Here is a 20,187-nt window from a genome sequence, read left to right as displayed (position 1 = left end):
CATCACTACAATCATGAAACAGAACATTTCCATTACCCCAAAAAGTTCCCTTGGGCTGTTTTACACTCAATCTCCTGCTCCAATACCCTTCCCCTCACCTTTCCAGGCAACCACTGATCTGTTTCCTGTCACTGCAGTTTTGCCTTTTCTAAAATTTCCTGCAAACAGAATTATACCTTAGGTACTCTTTTGTGTCTGCCATCTATCACTCAGCATAATACTTTTTAAATGCATCCATGCTGTTTTGTATATCAGTAATTCATTTCTTTTTATTGCTGAGTAGTTTTCCATCGCACAGATGTGCCTCGATTTCTTTATTTACCAGTGTTGGTCTAGTACGAAGAAGGCTGCTGTAAACAGTTGTTCAGGTTTTTGTGTGAACATATGTTTTCATTTATCTTGAATAAATACCTACGAGTAGGACCGCTGGATTATATGTTATTCGTTTCACTCTATAAGAAACTGCTAAACTGCTGCACATTCTTGCTTACACTTGGCATTTCAATCTTTTCAACTTCAGCCATTTTAGTGGGTGTGAAGTAATTTTCTGTGTGGTTTTAATTTGCATTTTCCAAATGAGTTTTCTAGTGCTCATACGTTGTCTTTGGAGAAGTGTCTATTCAAATCTTTTGCCCATTTAAAACAATGGGTTGTTTTTCTTCTCCTTGAGTTGTAAGAGTTCTTTATGTATTCCAGATACAAGTTCTTTATCAGGTATAAGTTTTGTAGATATTTTCTCCCAGTCTATGGCCTGTGGGTGGTGGTAATGGAGCAGTTTATCTTCTTCATTTTCTTCAAAAAACACTGTCTTCTGAAGAGCAAAAATTTTAGATTTGATGAAATTCATCAGTTCATCACTTTTTTACAAAACGGTTGTTTTTTTTATGTCTTCTCTAAGAAATCTTTGCCTAATCCAAAGATCCCAAAGATTTTCTGATTTCTCCTATAGTTTTATAGTTAAGTTTTAAGTTTTATAGTTTTAGTTCTTATATTTATGCCTATGATCCATTTTGCATTAATACGTGTATATGGCATGAAGAGTTACAATTTATTTAATTGGTTTGGGTGTCTTTTTAAAAAAAATGTTTGCATATAGCTACTTAATTGTTCCAGTACCATTTATTGAAAAGATTATCCTTTCCCCCTTAAATTACCTTGGCACCCTTGTTGAAATTTCATTGAGCATATATGCACTGGTCTATTTCTTGATTCTATTCAATTCCATTGGTACATAAATCTGTCATACACTATTATCCCACTGTCTTGATTACTCCAGCTTTATAGTAAATCTTGAAATCAGGTAGTCTGAGTCTTCCAACTTAGGCTTTGTCAAAATTGCTTTTGGCTATTCTAGGTCCTCTGTATAATATTGAATCAACTTGTCAATTTCTACCAAATCACCTGGTAAGGTTTTGATTAGGATTGTGTTCAATGTATAAATCAATTTTAGGATCTTAACAATACTAGGTCTCTAATCCATGAAGATAAAATCACCCTGTTTATTTAGGTCTTCCTTAGTTTCTTTCAGCAATGTTTTATAGTTTTCAGTGTACCAGGTCTTGAATGTATTTTAAGTCTATCCTTAAGTTATTTCATATTTTTGATGCTGCTGTTAAATGGTATTATTTTTCAATGACTGATTGTTCATAGCAAGAATGTAGAAATAAATTTGTTATATACTGACAATAACAAACTTAACAGTAAATTTAACAATAAAATTGTTATACACTGACGTTTTTGTGTCCTATGATCCTGCTAAACTCATTTATCAATTCTAGTAGGTTTTTTGTAGATTCATTAGGACTTTTAAAACACATATTAATGTCTTATGCAAATAGCTAAATAGTTAATAGATTGTAAAAGATAGTTTAAAATCTTCTTTTTCAATCTGGATATTAAAAACTTCTGTTTCTTGACTTATGGCACTGGCTAGGACCTATATTCAATACTGAATAAAGGTCAGAGTACATATTCTTGCCATTTTCCTGATCTTAGGGGAAAAGTATCGTTTTTCACTAAGTATGATTTTAGCTGTAAGGTTTTCATCAATGCTCTTTGTCAGGTTGAAGAAATTCCTTCTATTCCTTGTTATGTGAAAGCTGGTTTCATTTCTTTTCATAAATAGCCATTGAATTTTGTCAAATGCTTTTTCTGTACCTACTGAGATGATCACATAGTTTTCTTTTTAAGTCTAATAAAGTAGTGAATTGATTGATTATGGCATGTTAAACCAGACTTACATTCCTGGGATGGGTCCCAATGGTATCTTTTTGTATGATGATGATGTAGATAATAAGAATGATGGTAGCTAGCACTTACTGAGAATGTGCTCTATGCCACACATCTCTCTAACCTTTTATATTTGTTAACTAAATATACAACTCCTTAATGAAGACAGTATTACTGTTAATGTCACATTATAAGTGATGACATACAGAAGTAAATTAACTTGCCAAGGACTAGGCTATTGATAAACGGAAGAGCTAGAATTCACAGCCTGGTAATTCGAGTCTAGACCATGGACTCATTACCACTTTGTTATCTCTTATATGGAGATATATTAATTATGATGGCTAATTTTTTTTCCTGTCCAATATGATTCACTCTCACCCCTTACTTTCAGGAACAGACACTACTTTCCTTTAAAAAGTGAGATAATGACACAGGCTCATTCCCTGAGTCACAAAGATTGGTCAATGAATATAAGCTCTAGTTGAGCCAGCTGGAAATATTCCCTAGGATTTTACTAACTAGAAAGGTGAGAAAGTTGCTTTTTCTCACCGGTTAGAAGACTGTAAAGACGTAATTCTGGAGTTGGCTATGGTCATGCTTAGCTTCATGGAGAAAACCTATGTGCAAGAAGAGAGAATGAAGTGGCTTTAAGCTGAGACAGGGAGAGAGACAGAGAGAGAACTGAGGGAAAAGGCTGAAGGAGAAAGGGACAGATAATGATGGTTCTAACAAATATGGAAAATGTGAGGATTAATACACCATACCAAAAAAAAATCATCAAAGCCAATGAAGACAGAACAAATTCATGTTATGAAACTTGTCACTTTGTACTTGCAGATTATAATAGAAATAGTAACTTCCCTGGCTTTTCTTCTCTATCAAATTATGTCATCTTAATTATTTGTTTGCTTCAATATGCAGCTTCAAAGTTGCTCTTAAACTGCTACACACAAGTGTAATGCATATTTGTACTGTAAACATGTATTTTTCCAAATGCCAAGTTCACTTAAGGCCTTGATTGTAGATCTTTGGACAGTGTTCTGCACACAACATGGTCTAAAATATGCTTATTACCAATTGATGATTTCTCTTTTCTATCATTCTTACTCCAATAAAAGAAACTGCAATGACATTGGTATTCTTGCCTTACAAAATCAGAAACAAGCAGTCTTAGTTGATTTTAGTTTAAAAATCTTATTTTTAAGGACCAAAAGTTAAAACGAAGAACAGACTAATTACATAACAATCTTTGCTAAGAAAACTGACATTTATACAAAGAAGCAAGGTTAGGGCAGAGTAAACTGCCCATTCATTCACATTTAATTGCCTTAATAACCATAAACATTATTTTAGGTATATAATAACTAGCTTAAAATTCATTTCCATCCAGAACAAGAGCTAAAATGGTGTTGATTTTATGGCATAAAAGGTGGAGAACAAAATAACAAACCTCAGCACCACCAGCTTGCTGACTGTCAAGTAATGCTTGTTAAAATATAAATGTCTTGTGACTAGCTGTACACAGCATAATACATGGACAACAGATGTGTCCATCAGTACACTAAGCACCATACATGTTCTAGTAGAACCTACTGCTCCATATTTCAACACTATAAAGAAAACACAGTAACTCATCTTCTTCAAAAGCCCTATATATAGTAAAAGCAAAAGACAAAGAAATATATGTGTGATATTTAGTGAAAGAGGTTCCCACCAAAAGGGCACACCCTGCATTATAACTGGAGAACCCAATCCTAGTATCCTAAAAACACACAGTGTATCTTAGCAAGAACTTAAAATTATAGTACAACATTCAGTATGATCTTCATGGTATGACTGCATAATCAAAAATTATATGTAAACCCAAAAATAACTAGTCATACAACATGGCAAAGTATTGGACTAAACAATGTTCCTTAAAAAAAAAAGCTGAAACTCAGGAATTTAATTTCCCCTAGCTAAGGTAACTAAAGTCAAAACATGGAATACATAGAAAGAAAACTGAAAGATGGCTAACAACTTTAAAAATGTTACAAAATTATTACTGATAAAATATGTTGAAAATAATGGATAAAATATACAATTTGTCAATATAAACTCTGGTAACTATATTACCAAATTTATAAGAGAGTGAAATAAGAGCATCTAACATTAGCTTAAAGACAATTATTTTCATTTTCCATAAAAACATTCATGCAAATTTCATTTGTGTGTTTTTAACATAAGTACATTTTTTTTTTCAATTTTTTTTTTTTTTTTTTTTTAAGAAACAGGGTCTCATTCTGTTGACCAGGCTAGAGTACAGTGGTGCAATCATAGCTTATGATAGCCTCAAACTTCTGGACCCAAGTGATTCTCCAGCTTTAGCCTCCTGAGTAGCTGGGACAAGAGGCACGTGTCACCAAGTCCGGCTATTTTTTTTTTTTTTTTCCCAGAGACTAGGTCTTGCCTTGTTGCCCACACTGGTCTCGAACTCCTGGCCTCAAATGATCCTCCCACTTCAGCCTCCCAAAGTGCTGGGATTATAGGTGTGAGCCACTGTGCTTGGCTTCTTTCCAATTTTGACTAGATTTGGTCAGAAATGTTATTTAGCAAAAATTACAAAATTAAAAATTGAAAATTTATCTCAAAAGAACTTTACTCCTTTTATACATATTTCATGGATAATGTATTTAAAAAATATATATCCTTTATAAACTAAACTATGATGAAAGACTAATTTTTCATAATTAGTATGCAATTCTAAATATATCAATCTTGTTAGAAGTTTTATGGTATTTTCTCTTCTCTATTAGAAAATTATACTCTGTAAAGAAAGAGATTTTCTGACTTGAAAGAAATTTGTTGTCTTTTTCGGTGACCCTTTCTTAGTCTCTTGAGAAAACTGCATGCAAAGAAATAGCAAATCTGTCCAGTTTTTAAAAAATCCTATGGCACAGTGTCACTAACTTATGGGAATAATTGGGATCAAAATAACATTGAATGAGAAAATTCATTTGGAAAGTGGAATGACTTCACAGTGAGCACAAGAGGAGCCAGGATGGCCGTGTAGAAGTTATTATTATCACAGGTCATAAGGCACTTCCTAAGTGTAAAGAAATTTCCTCTCAGGGGAAGCCTACCAAATAAAGCATGTTTACTATATGTCAGATTTTGCAAAGATAGTCACAGGAAACATGATATCGCTAACTTTGTGGAAATGCTGCGGAGTACCTATAACTACGTTATGACACAATTGATAGCCAAAATATTTCCCAGGTGTTGGACCCTTAATTTGAGAATCCTAACTAGAACTTTGAAATTTCCTTTTTGCTTAGCCCTTAATCTTAATTTAGTGAATATAATTAGTCTTTGGGATGGCCATAGGAACAGGAAGTCTTAACTGGAATTATAGGTCTTTACTGGTAAATGCCTTTTTTCAACACCTATTAGCTTCATCACTATAAAAAAATCTTATGTCTGTAAAAACTTTATCCATTTATTTCAACTTCCTTTTGACCTTTGTGTACCTAATTATTAATTTATACTTGCCCTACACGTTTTTCCCATGTCTTCCTTTATCTTTTGTTTGTACATTTGTCTCATTTCTTATGTGAATACAAGTTCAAGGGCACAAATGTCCATTCCTCTTTTCTTCTTTGAATGCTTCCACAATGCCTCCTGTATATACCAATGCTTTCAGTGGGTTAATGATCCCTCATTTTCCTTTTAAATAAAATATCTACTGACTGGTGGATAAGATATTCTTTGAAAAGTTCTAAACTACTTTTAAGAAAAACCACAAAACCAATCATATATTTACAGTAACTTCATAAGAAACCCACCTCTACTGTGACTCATCCTGAATAAAGAAGTAGCCCCCTTTCCAACCTCTTAATACATAAACCCAAACCACACAGACAGAACAATTTCCATGAATGAAGTTGTTATCAATGCCCATAGGAAAGCCATGGATTTAACTCTTTAGGCCTTAAATTAGAGTCTTAATTTAACACAATTCTCAGAAAGCTCAGTTACTAGCTTCCTCAGCTAAAGCTTCTAAACAATAAAAGCAACAAAGAAGAAAGGAAAACTATTGTGGGAATAATGTGGAAATGGGAAAAATTTAAGACTACTGTGACCAAAAAGAGAAAAAAGGGCCTCAACATCAAGGAAGGAGCAAACTCAGAATACCACTATGGTTTACTACAGCAGTACATGCTCAAATCAACAATCCCACAGCAATGAGAAAAAGATTCAAATGTGTGTAAGGTTTTTACTTCAAACTCACAAAAGTGTGCAATAGCAAGATCTCTATCCCAAATACCTTTTAATATTTCTAAGGTGGTGCTTTAGTGAAACATGCTTTTGTTATTTGGAAAATATGTGGAACTCCACAATTCCCAAGAATGCTAGATAAATGAGGTATCACTTAAAGATTCTTATGGCTTCGAATAGCCCAGTTATTTCAATATCAACAGAATATTTCTGAAATGATAAAATTATAATTCTTTCTAATAAAAATACACTAACATAGAGAAAATAAATGATAGTAATCCTCAGAAATAACTATGGATTAAATGTACTTTTGGAATATAGTCCTTTATTATAACCACCAATAATTATAGAGGTAGAATTCTATCAGTAGTTGTAAGAATGCCACCATCTCCAGATAAAATTATAGATCAAATCAAGTTGGGCATAACCTGATAGGAAATAATCTATTTTAAGAACTGTGATTAATGTTTAACCATGTAACCCCCCCCCCCAACGCCCCCATTTTCCTAAAACCCAGACATAAATTCATGCTTCGTGCTCCCTCTGCTGGCTCAAAAGCTACAGTTAATTCCCATTACAGGTCACTGAAAGGCATTGGCACATTATATTTGGGATCTTCACAATGTAATCCAGCTCCCTTCTTTGAGTGTTGAAAAACAAGAGAGGTGACAACTAGACCACAGTCACAAAGCGTTCTGAGAGCAAGAACAACTGGTCTTTTGACTCCCAGTCCAATGCTCCTTCCATTCTATAATGATCTCACTGCCTTCATGTACAAGACTATTACTGAACTTTATTTTGCTACAAGTTATTTAAAATCTGAAGCTCAGTATCTTTGGGTTACACAGATTTTTCACTGTACTGTAATTACAACTGATAAGGAGATTTGACCAATATTCAATAATGACCCATTAGACTTAAAGAGTGTCACCATTTCTAATTTGTTTGAACAGTGTCCAATTTAAGACACTTACTATAAAGTTTCTTGATATACTGAGTACTTAAAATGTCACCTAATGTGATTCTACCATTTGCTTACAAACCATGTCACAACTTTTGACTTGGAATATATAGTTACCACACAATATATCTTCAGGTCTGTCAAAACCATAAGGTCATTTTGTTGTGATGATGATGATAATGATGATGATGACAACAACGATGAAGAGGCTTATGGTTACCTTCTATAGAGTATCTATTACACAACAAATACAGGATTGGGTCTTTAGAGAAATCATTGTCAACATAAGGTTGATACTACTATACCTATTTTACAGACAAGGGAGCTGAGGGAAAATAAATTACCCAACGTCTGTTTAACACCAAGTATCTACTACTTCCTCTGTATATAAATGCTTTGATATTTTGTTCACTCTTAATCAACAGAGATAGCAACAGTAAAATAATCTCTTACTACCAGCACGATCATTTCCACTTAAGGCAAAAAAGGAAAGCAAAAGATACTTTATTCAAAGCCTGAATCTGTCGAACTTCTTTAAAGTTTACGCTAAAGTGGAGAGGGTTAATATTTTCCTTACTTTTGGTAGAGGAAATTACATGACCTAGACTATAAATGTTAGTATTTAATTCCAATTTACTTTTGTACAATAGATGTATTTAATTATTTGTCAAGTGATCTGTTGTATGGAAAAACCTAACTCTAGTCTGATAACAATGCTATTTAGATAGAAACAAACAGTCCCAGATTAAAGATTCTAATCTGTTCAGTCAAAAAGGAAATATTTATTAAGCTAGAATATACAAGTCTATCTTTGTAAGGAAGACTTTTTTTTCTTGATAAGAGATATAAATTATTATCTAAATCATGGACAGCTTTTATTCAAAATGAAGTTTAATTTCTGTGTTCCTTTTGAAACCAGAAAACTATAGATATCAGTGCCCATCCTCGTTCTCTGGTAGTGATTACTTGTTATTTTCATAAAAGGGAGTTACAGTAAATAAAGTATTTAAATAGGAAAACAATGTTAAAGTGAACACCTTTCTCAATTATTTATCAGTTACCTATATGGACAGCACAGGTAACAAATGTCAACATTCTAGAAATGAGAAAGTAGCCTATGGTAAACTCCATATTAAGGAACTTAAAGAAAATTGACAAATGAATGTAAATTTTAACCTTTAACATTTAACATGATAATTTAACATGATAAACTTGATACCTGGGGCACTACAGCTAGCATCATATAATATTTATGGATACCAGTGATTTCTCAATTGAAATGAAAGATAAAATAACCTCATTTTTTATGTTATGCAGAAAGGAATATAGGATAATTCAGACACATTTGTATTTAAACACCTGCTCCTCCATTTAATAGCTCATGGGATTTCTGACGCTTAATTTTTCTGAGACTCAGTGTCCTTATATGTGGTGATAATGATGGTGGCAGTTAAGAGTTGCTGTGATGGTTAAACTGAGGGAATTAATGTAAAAACCCTTAAGAGAGAACCTATGGAAAAAGTCACCATTCAGTTCCATTGATTTCTGGCATGGAGGACTGCGGGGTCTGCGTTGCCAGCTGTTCCAACTTGTTCATATGCTAGCAACAAATTCTAACTTAAAAAAAAAAAAATTAAAAAACCTGCAAACCAAACAGAGCACCTCTCTAGCCTGAGTCCAGGCTACAGGTTGTTAGTATGCAGTTTCTGATTTGGAGAAACACTGGAAATACCACATGTCATGAAATGGAGCAAACCATCTAGAGTCAAGGTTATGTTGGAGTTAGATGGGTATTTTAAACAAAAGAGATGTGCTCTGGTAGGAAAAAGTCAAGGGTAAAGGTTAAGATGATTTTATGAGAGAAACTCAAAGCAAAATGAATGTTTCCCTGGAACGGCATGATTTTGAGATCACTCAGAACTATATTTATATGCCAATGAAAAAATCTTTAATTTTTACATAAATGTATTTTAATTTAATCCTTGATCCCCCAGTAAAGAGAACATGTTATTCTCCGTTTTATGAGACATAGACCAGCTGGTTTATAATAGAATTGTCCAAAGTCCCCACAATACAGGTTGAATTTCCCTCATCTGAAATGATTGGAACCAGAAGTGTTTTTAATTTTGAATTTCTGCAAATTTTGGAATATCAGGTGAACATATCAAATCCAAAAATTTGAAATCCAAAATGCTCCAGTGAACGTTTCCTTTGTGCATTATGTCGGTGCTCAAAAAGTTCTGAATTTTGGAGTATTCTGGATTTTTAGATTAGGGATACCTCACCTGTGTAACCATCATATGTTCAAGATACGGTCCAAAATTACTCTACATACAATCTTGGCCAAAGGTTTATCATTTTTGTTGATCTTCTCAAGGAATGAGCTTTTGGTTTTATCTACTGCATTTGTTTTCTACATCAGTGATTTCTGCTTTTTATTATTATCTTTATTTTCTTTATTTTGGGTTTAATTTGTTGTTCTTTTTCTAGTTTCTTAAGGTGAAAGCTGAAGTCATTGATTTGAGGTCTTTCTTTCTTTCCAATATAGGCATTTCAGGCTATACTTTCCCCTTAAAATACTGCTTTAGTGGCAGTCATCCCACAACATTTGATATGTTCTATTTTCATTTTCACTTAGTCTAAAAATCACTTTTGGTTTCTTCTTTGATCCATGGATTATTTAGAAGTATGTTATTTAATTTCCAAATATATGGGGATTTTCCAGAAAGCTATCCACTATTGGTATCTATTATAATTCCATTGTGGTCAGAAAAAAAGCTTTCCATGACTTGAATCTTATAACCTAGATCTTACTGAGACTAGTTTGATGGCATAGAATCTACTCTTTGTTGGCAAATGTTCCTATGCAAATGTTTCGGCTGGAGCTGTTATTGGTTGGAGTGTTCTATAAATGTCAACTAGGTCAAGTTGGTTGATAGTATTAAGTCTTCTACACTCTTACTCATTTTCTGTCTACTTCTTCTATTAATTAATAACAAAGAGATATTGAAAGCTCCAACTATAACTGTAATTTGTTTCTCCTTGCAATTTTATTAGTTTTTGCTTCAAATGTGTATGTTACAACATACACATTTAGGATTACAATAGTCCTTTTGATACACTGATTCCTTCATTGTTATGAAATAATTTTCTTTATTCTGGTGATGTTTCCTCTTTGAAGTCACTTTGCTGATAAGTCCCTCCTGCTTTCTTTTGACCGGTGTTAGTGATATGGTTGCATTTACGTCTGTCCTTTTGCTGTAGTTTTCCATTTGTCCTATTCTTTTTTTCCCCCTTTTTCCATTTTTTCTGTCTTCTTTTGGGTTGAGTATTTTTATGATTCCATTTGTTGGATTATTAGCTGTAATTCTGGACGGTAGTCTGGGAACTTTCAAGACAGTAAGCTATAATACTCACAGGGCTCCCCTCAACTGTTAACATCTCTCAGGGATTTGCTTCTTTTGTTGCCTGATGTCCAGTGTCTCCAAAGTCCCCGTTCTATATATATACTGTGTCTGTTTTTGTTGTTATTTCAGGCAGAAGGGTAAATTCAGTCTCTGTTACTCTATCTGGGTTGGAAGTGAATAGTGATTTTTGAACATCTGTGTGAAGAAAACCCCACAGTTTTAGAAATCTTACATAGAAACTTAAGGAACACTGCAGAAAACCAAAGATTTTTAATCTAATATTTTTCCTTACTTGAAGTGGTGATTGCACATTTTTTTCCATCTCTGATAACCACAGTATTTTAAATTTCACCATGATTTTTCAAATACAACACTAAATATTTGTGTGGAAATTTTATTCACTTAATCCCACTAATTAAGTGATTTGTATCACTGTATTTTATTTGCACAATTAGTCTCTTATTGTAGATTGTAAATGCCAGTCATGGGCAGTCTTTTAAAACTCATCCTTCATTGTGAAAATCAACATACTAGGTACTTGCTACTTTTCCAGAAAATGTTGTGGCACCATCAGGAAGGACAAACACTACAAGGCAGTCCTGCACTTCTAAATTCTTGCTCACCACTCCTTATTTCACTCCACATCAGTCCGCTCATCATTCCTGCACACTCCATTCTGTTCCTCCGTTAACTGCTTGGCCTACACTCACTTCCCTCCCCTATACAAACCTGCCTGGCAATTTTCAATTCATCCTTCAAAATGTAGCTTAGAAAAATATTTACCACATTTTCAAGTTAATCATATACATGTTTATTTCACTAAAAATATTAAGTTCTTGAGCCTGGGATAATTCATTTCTGCCTCTTTGATGCCTTGCATAGTGCCTGTACATTTAACAGGGTCTCAAAAAAATGTTTGTTTAATTGAACTGAACTCAGAAATAATTTGGGATGCACAGTGTTAGGGACTGAATGTATGTCTCCCCCAAACTTCCTATGTTGAAGGCCTAACTCCTAGTACCGCTGTATTTGGAATAAGGAAATAATTAAGGTTAATGAGGTTGTAAGGGTGAGGCTCTGACCCAATAGGATTAGTGTCCTCATACGAAGAGACACCACAGATCTCTCTCTCTGTGCACATACTAAGAGGCCTTGTGATCACACAGTGAGAAGGCAGCCATCTGCAGCCCAAAGGGAGGGCCCTCACCAGACCCCAACAGACCCCACACTACCGGCACTTTGATCTTGGACTTCTAGTTTCTACAACTGTGAGAAAATAAACTGCTGTTGTTTAAGCCACTCAGTCTGTGGTATTTTGTTATGAGCCTGAGCTGACTAATATACACAGGGATGTGTTTAAGATGAGGCAGTTCCTCTCTTTCCACTAAAAAGCAAGTTAGGGCCCTAGGGTCTCCAGTAGTAAAACTCTTCTGTTGGGGAAGGGAAGTGGCCTTTTCTCCAGAGGGCTATGCTTGAAAGAGTATTGTCACTTCATCCTTAGCCAAGGCCACAACAACTCACTCCCAACTAAGATTAGACATTCCGTAAGTTCTCTTACAAGCAAATTAATTATAAAAGAAAGCTCAATTCCCTAAGGACTGGGTTACTGAGGTAGTAGAGAAGTGCAAACCCTTATTCCATCACAGAGTCAGAGTTCAGAGATACCTCAGCAATACAGTATTCCCCCCTTATCCATGGGGGATACATTCTAGGACCCCCAGTGGAATCCCAAAACCATGGATAGTAGCAAACCTAATATATACAATGGTTTTCTGATCTGATAACCGAGATGGCTGCTAAGTAATGGTTGTTTAGTAACTAATGGGCAGGCCGCATATACAACATGAATACACCACACAAAGGGATGATTCGCATTCCAGGTGGGACACAGCAAAATTTAATTACACTATGCAGCACAGTGCACAATTTAAAAGTCATGAATTTTCTATTTAATATTTTTAGACTACATTTGATTGTGGGTAACTGAAACTCCAGAAAACAAAACCGAGGATAATGGGGGACCACTGCATATATCTCAGAGGTAAGAAGAACTATCACAGGGCTTCTAAAATAACCATCATTTATGGCATTATAAAATAAAACTAAAGAAGGAATGAGGATTGCTAGAAGGAGGTTTCAGTTTTTGGATGGGGTGGTCAGGGAAGGCTTCACTGAGGAGGTGTCATTTAAGCAAAGACCTAAAGATACTGTGTGTGTGAGTTGTGCACAATCTTGAGAAAGAGTATTTCAATAAAAAGGAACAATAAATACAAGAAGGACATGTTCAAGTTGAATTACAAATAATCTCATGAATTTCTTTAAAAGACCTAAATCACATCATTTTTGTTTGCCAAGAACCATCCCCCATCCCCAAGAAAAGTTTCATGTTTCTTAGAAGAGAAAATTAACTGATTACTGTTCAGCTATCATTTATAGCAACAACAGAACCTATCTGCTACAGAACAGGAATTGGATTTGAAAAACATAATGCTGCTAAAAATTACATCTTTAAGACTTACTTGAATGTAAAATGAGAATTACTGTATTCAATAATTCTATTATATGACTGTGGAAACTTGTCTACTTATGAAAAGCGAGAACAGTCTAGACAGGTAGAAGGTGTAATGTGAGCTTCATAATATTAAAGCTGGAATGAAAAACAGTTTTTCAAATTTATTTCATCAATTACTGAACTATTGCTAGAAATAAAAGGCAGAAAGCTCACGGCAACATCAGAAAGCTTAAAGTATTTATCTTTAAATTGAAAATATGCTAACTGCTAATATACAAAAAGTGGTTGTTATTGTAGTAATAGTAGAAAAAAATAATAGCCACATGTGAGTGCTTAGCATGTGACAGGTACTGTGTAAAGTATTTTGCACATTGCCTCATTTAAACCTGGCCTCAACCCAGAGGGGCAGGTTTCCTTGTCATTCCCAACTTGCTTGCTGAAGATTACCAGCTGGTCAGTGGCAGAACTAGAACTCAAGCCTAGGCAGCCTGACTCATAGCCTAAGCACCATATGCACAATGCTATGAAAACACCAACATTTGTCTATCAATCTCAGCAACTGTTTCTGCTTGTCCTGACCAAAATCTAACACCTTCCTATTTAGTTTTTGAAAAGATTATTATGTGTCACTTTCAAAACTCAGGATTTTAATGTTTCCTGTCTTTGTGATCTATTAATGATTTCCAAGTCATTATTTAATAATAATGGGATAACCACAGTCTTGATTTGTCCAGTCCCAGTTTACACATTTTGTCTCACTAAATAGCATCCCTTTCACTTTCTTAAAGTGACCAGGTTTGGATCATAAATTAGATAATCACTCACTTAATAATCACTTTATTTTTTGCTCTGCCCACTCATTGTCTTTTTTTATTAAACAATGAAACTTACTGAACTGCTAAGCATTCTGTCTTTTAGAGGGAGTATATCTTCAAACACACTTCTAATCAGTTTGGCTTTCAATATTTAAAGCTCAACTTTTTTTCTTGTCTTTAAATGGTCCACAGCTCTTTTCCAATTCTTATGTCTGATCTCATCTCCTCCCACATCCTGTCCATTCCCTATTGTTTTCTCCTAAATGAATCCTTTGTCTCTCTCGCCCACTCTTGCCTATATCTTCTTTCATGCCACCCCCAACGCTTGGAACAAACCTATTAATCCACCAAAGGTCTGTCCTCCAATAACTTCTTTAAAAGTCACTTTAGTCAGTGAAGCCTACCTAACATCATCCATCCACCCACTTGTCCTATTTATGGACTGAATCCATCAGGCCAACCTCTTTGAGGCTCAAATTTGAAACGTTTTTCATTATTTTTACACTACTATGAGGTTCACCAACTTCACTCACACCGAAGAGAATGTGAATTCTAACAAACTTTACAATGTAAAAGTAGGGTTCCAGGTATATCTATATCTAGGAACCAAAATGTATGCATAATCCAGATGGATCTTGCTAAAAAATTATAAATCCAACCACTGCTTTCAGAGGACATAGGGACAAACACTTAGATGTGAATATCCGGTTGTCAAAAGGGAGATCATATATTCACTGCTGGTACACAATCTAAGAAAAGTTCCTCTCAATCTCATGGGGAAAAATGGGTGAAGTGAAGATCTGGTCTTGTCCTGCTCCTAACACCTACAACTTGCCCAATTCTGAATATCAATTCTGGGCCCATTTCTTCACATTGACAGTAAGGATAGTAATAAAAAAACAAAATAGCACACATGGAAAGCTGTCTCTTTTGAGCCAAAGACTGTACATTTAGTGAGCTAGTATAATGAGCTAAGGCATTAGAAATCCTATTAACATATTTTTCAGCAGAATTGTACATTGAATAAGACAATTCTAGGTTAACACTAATTTTTTAACATTGCAGTTTAAGACAAATACAAGGAATTAAAATTCAAAGCTGAAATAGGACATCAGAAAGATATTTTTAATGGGATAATATATCTAAAAATAATAGAATGAGAATGAAACTCTCCCCAAAAATTTGAGTCACAAATATTAATAGGTCAGAAAATAACTATTGTATTTATATAAATATAGACCATCAGAAGAAATGCCATTTGGTTATGTAAGAGGGAAAAAATCGCTTTTCTAAATGTACAAAATCAGAGAATATCACCTACAGAACCATGTTAGAAAAAAATAACATGATAATACATATGGCTTCTTTATGCTAAAAAACACAATAGGTATTGAGAAAGCGAGTTCTGTGCTTTTGATTAGAGAGAGAGACATCAAACTTCCACGTTACAAATCAATAAGGCCACCTTATCCTCTGAAAAAAACGACTTAGTGATTCTTTTTCATTCTTGAAGTTAAAGAGCACTACTCAAATAAGGATATACATTCCCCAATACATAAAAAGCAGTAATTTAAGTTGTGTGCCAACAAACTGGAATCCAAGAATACAAATATCCCAGAGCTGAGCTAACTATAAAGCAATCACTGTAAGAGTTCATTTGGCTGTTTGGGGGTAGCACTATCACTATGGCAGAACAAAACCACCACCAGTTTCACTGTGGAGAAGGCATTTCAAATTAACACCAAACTGACGTGGTCTCATTTAAAGAAAAGATGTACATGAGGCGGGAAGTAGAAGTACTGCATCCAGGGGATCCTGGTTCTGTCCATTTTGTTTTATGAGGCCCGTCACAACTAGACAACGTAGCACAGAAGGAGTGTATTCTTAACATATCTTGTCGAGGGCAGTCTGTGACACACAGACAATGGAAAAGGAAAGTGGGCCTCTAAGATCTAGCTGTTCATAAATGAAAAGTTCCTCTCAAGAATATGGGTACAAAGACAATTGCACTTGCATATTTATCACAGCACTATTTATAATGGCAAATGCATGGAATCAACCTAGACCCCCATCGGTGGTGGAGTGGATAAAGAAAATGTGGTACACATACACCATGAAATACTAAGCAGCCATAAACAAGAACAAAATAATGTATTTTGCAGCAATTCCTAGGTGAATTAACACAGAAACAAAAAACTGGATATCACATATTCTCATGTATAAGTGGGAGCCACACACTGGGTACATATGGACATAAAGATGGGAATAACGGAAACTGGGGACTTCAAAAGTGGGGACAGAGGAAGGGGACAAGCGCTGAAAAACTTCCTATCGGGTACTATGTTCAGTATATGGGTGATGGGATCAATAGAAGTCCAAACCTCAGCATCATGCAATATATCCTTGTAACAAACCTGCATGTATTCCCTGAATCGAAAATTTTTTTAAAAGGGGTTGGGGTGGGGAAAAGAATATGAGTTCAACTGCTTCTTCTTTTCCAGGGCAAAAGAACTTTGCTTTTACAGTCCTGGCCAAACTTCTAAATGGCATATGGAGTACCCGGGAAGCATTAGATAATACACTGTTACCATATTTTGTCCCCAGAGTAGTTTTTTAAAAAACAAGTCATCTATAGTTTCTATCTACCAAACAACGACCCAAGCCCAGAAATGACCAAATAACAAGCACGTGGGCAAAAAGAGTCACAAAAAAATAAATCCAAATAACCCAAAAGTCACAGGCATAAGTGAGTTACATTTACAACTTTGTAACCAGTGTCTCTTAGTTTATACCGTGATTCTAGCTCAAGTGGATCATCTTTCTGTGGAACCACAAATTATTACTGTATATAGAATCAATGCACAGGTTATTAATATCAGTAATAAAGCCACAGGGAAAAGGAGGGACTAGAAAACTAGACAGTGAGGGTGAAATAAAATTTCTCTAAACAACCATGATCACAGGAAATACCACAAACTCTTGCAATAGTCACATCAACTGTTACATAAAATTTGGTAGTCTGCATACCTCTTGCATTGGCCGCTTAGTGCCAGGCTCCGAAATTAAATGACAGTGATTCTTCAAAAGGAATATTAAAAAACAAATGAAAACAAAAGCTCTTTTCCTTCCGTTAAACTAGACAATCACAACATTGTTTCAATAGCTGCCTGCTATAGTACTACAGTGTTATGCAAGACAAGAAAACAGCAAGATAACCACAGAACAGATGACTGTCCATTGTGTTTTACTGATGAGTATTTAATCCATAATGATGCTCTCTGACTTGATCACTTAAGGATAGTAAGAAAAATTCAGAGGCTATTGTACCATCAACTAAACTGTGAAAAGTATTTCCCAAACACACTTTTCTAAATGAACACACAGAAATAAATTTTCCTGCAGCTTTTTATTCACTGATACCAGATTGGTTTTTCTTTTATTTTTAACATTTTACAGAAAAGACTGAAATATCATTGTATATGGTTACATTGCTATCTTTCAAAGTGATTTTGGAGGTTTAGGACTGAAGGATATCACATGAAACTTAATGAAACCACCCTAACCAGATACACATTGCTCTCTCCGCCCAGACTCTCAATGCCACAACCATTGCATGCTAGGATGCAGAGACAATACATTGAATTCTTAAGACTTCTACTGTCATAATTAATAGGCTCTTGAACTTCCTATTGGCATATAGTATGTGCTACTTGAAAATAAATGCACATATGAAAATAATGGTATCAACATGAGATACAGGGATGAACTTAAAAATGAACATTTTTAAGTTTCTGTATAAATGTTACCTGTATAAAAGTGTACATACAGTGCAAATATTACCTGTATAAAAGTGTACATACAGTACCTCGAACAACACAGGGTTGAACTGTGCAGGTCCACTTATACATGCATTTTTTTCCACCTCTGACACCCCTGAGACAGCAGACCACCTCCTCCTACTCTTCCTCCCTCCTTGGCCTATTCAATGTGAAGACAGGGGAGACCTTTATGATGATTCATTTCTGCATAATAAATAGTGATTTTCTTAATAGCATTTTCTTTTCCTAGCTTACTTTATAGTAGAAATACAGTATATAAAACATCAAACATACAAAATATATGTTAATCAACCGTATATTTTTTAGGTAAGGCTTCTGGTCAATAGTCGGCTATTAGTTAAGTTCTAGGGAAGTCCAAAGTCATATGCAAAGTTATTTGTCAAAGTTCTATTGTGATTGTGCTGGGGGGAGCTCAGGGGGTTTGGGGGTTGGCACTCTGCCCCACATCATTCAAGGGTCGACTATATTTGGATAGTAATTATACTTCAGAATCCCCAGAAAAGCTTCTGCTTGTTTACTTAAAGTTAGAAGAATAACACAATTGTTAGTAACTAAACAGAAGAATGACAAGGAAACTATGAGAATATTAGTCACCATTATAAATTATACTCAGTTGCTAATTACTCTTAATTATTCCTCTTCCAGTACTAAGTAAAACCTAAAACTTATCCTTTAGGTTACCTTGAAACTCTGCCTATAAATGCTTACTTTTTGAAATCTAGTTGAAAATACCTTATATCCACTATTACTTTGAGAAGAAAAAAAAATCAACCCTGTATCAAAAATTAAAACCGAACTTAGATATTTTGGATACAACACCATGAAATTTTTATAAAGATTAGTAGCTTTGGACAACAAGAGACACTATATGTTTAGAGAACAGAGACCAGACTAAACTGAAGATAAAGAATTTAAATGACCAAGAAAAATGGTTTTGAGTTTCTTCTGTTTCTACAGTTTACACATCAATTTAAAATTTTAGCCAGTTTTATAAATTATCTCCTAGTGAAACTGTGAGTAGGTAAAGAACAGAAGTTCAATAATTTTGACACAAATATAATTTAGAATGTATAGTCATCAAATAATATTAAATTTGTAATGGCCCTATGATGAGTCAAAATGATTTCAAGGGCAAAGCTAATGAAATCATACTATTATTAAAAGGATTCTTAGGAGGCAAAGAATAAGGTCAAAAGTGTGGCTTTGGGGGCCAGAACGTTTGGATTGCAATACTGGCTTTAATACCTTTCTAAGCAAGTCATTCATTCATTCATTTTGGAGACGTGGTCTCACTCTGTCACCCAGGCTGGAGTGTAGTAGCGCAATCATAGCGCACTGCAGCCTCAAACACCTGGGCTCAAGTGATCCTCTTGCCTCAGCCTCCTGGAACTATACATATGTGCCACTATGCCTGGCTATTTTTTTTTTTTTTGTAGAGAGAGAGTCTTGTCTAAGCTGGTCTTGAACTCCTGGCCAATCAATTGACCATAGTTGCATGGGTTCTTTTCTGGGGTCTCTATTCTGTTCCACTGGTCAATGGGTCTATTTTTATACCAGTACAATGCGGTTCTAATTACTATCGTTTTATAGTATACAGTAGTTTGAAATCTGGTCGTGTAATACCTCCAGCTTTGTTCTTTTTGCTTACAATTGCCTTGGTTACTTGGGTTTCTCTGTGGTTCTATATGAATTTTAGGATTATTTTTCTATATGTATGAGAAATGACATTGGAATTTTTATAGAGATTGCACTGAAAAACAGGCCGGGCGCGGTGGCTCAAGCCTGTAATCCCAGCACTTTGGGAGGCCGAGACGGGCGGATCACAAGGTCAGGAGATCGAGACCATCCTGGCGAACCCGGTGAAACCCCATCTCTACTAAAAAATACAAAAAAAAAAAAAAACTAGCCGGGCGAGGTGGCGGGCACCTGTAGTCCCAGCTACTCGGGAGGCTGAGGCAGGAGAATGGCGTGAACCCAGGAGGCGGAGCTTGCAGTGAGCTGAGATCCGGCCACTGCACTCCAGCCTGGGCGACAGAGCTAGACTCCGTCTCAAAAAAAAAGAAAGAAAAAAAGAAAAACCACTAAACTCATAGAAGTAGAGAGTAGAGTCGTGGTTACCAGAGGCCAAGGGGGTAGGGGGGAAAAGGAGATTACAGTCAAAGGG

General features: G+C 35.1%; 1 protein-coding gene across 22 annotated transcripts in view; it reads right to left on the bottom strand.

Moving 5' to 3' along the window:
• DYM (dymeclin) overlaps positions 1-20,187 on the bottom strand; it is a 401,742-nt gene that overhangs the window by 131,561 nt on the left and 249,994 nt on the right. For 2 of the 22 annotated variants that reach the window (XM_074022293.1, XM_074022294.1), the window contains exon 14: positions 10,482-11,052. The exons of the other annotated variants lie outside the window; for them this stretch is intronic. In XM_074022293.1, the coding sequence (XP_073878394.1) occupies positions 11,016-11,052 (37 nt within the window). In that variant the 3' untranslated portion in view covers positions 10,482-11,015. Of the gene's footprint in view, positions 1-10,481; positions 11,053-20,187 lie in introns of those variants that run through there. 22 annotated transcript variants of the gene reach the window in all.

Source organism: Macaca fascicularis, chromosome 18, assembly GCF_037993035.2.
Source record: "Macaca fascicularis isolate 582-1 chromosome 18, T2T-MFA8v1.1".
Lineage (NCBI taxonomy): Eukaryota > Metazoa > Chordata > Mammalia > Primates > Cercopithecidae > Macaca > Macaca fascicularis.
Note: the sequence above shows the minus strand (reverse complement) of the source record. Positions and strands in the feature narration are given on the sequence as shown.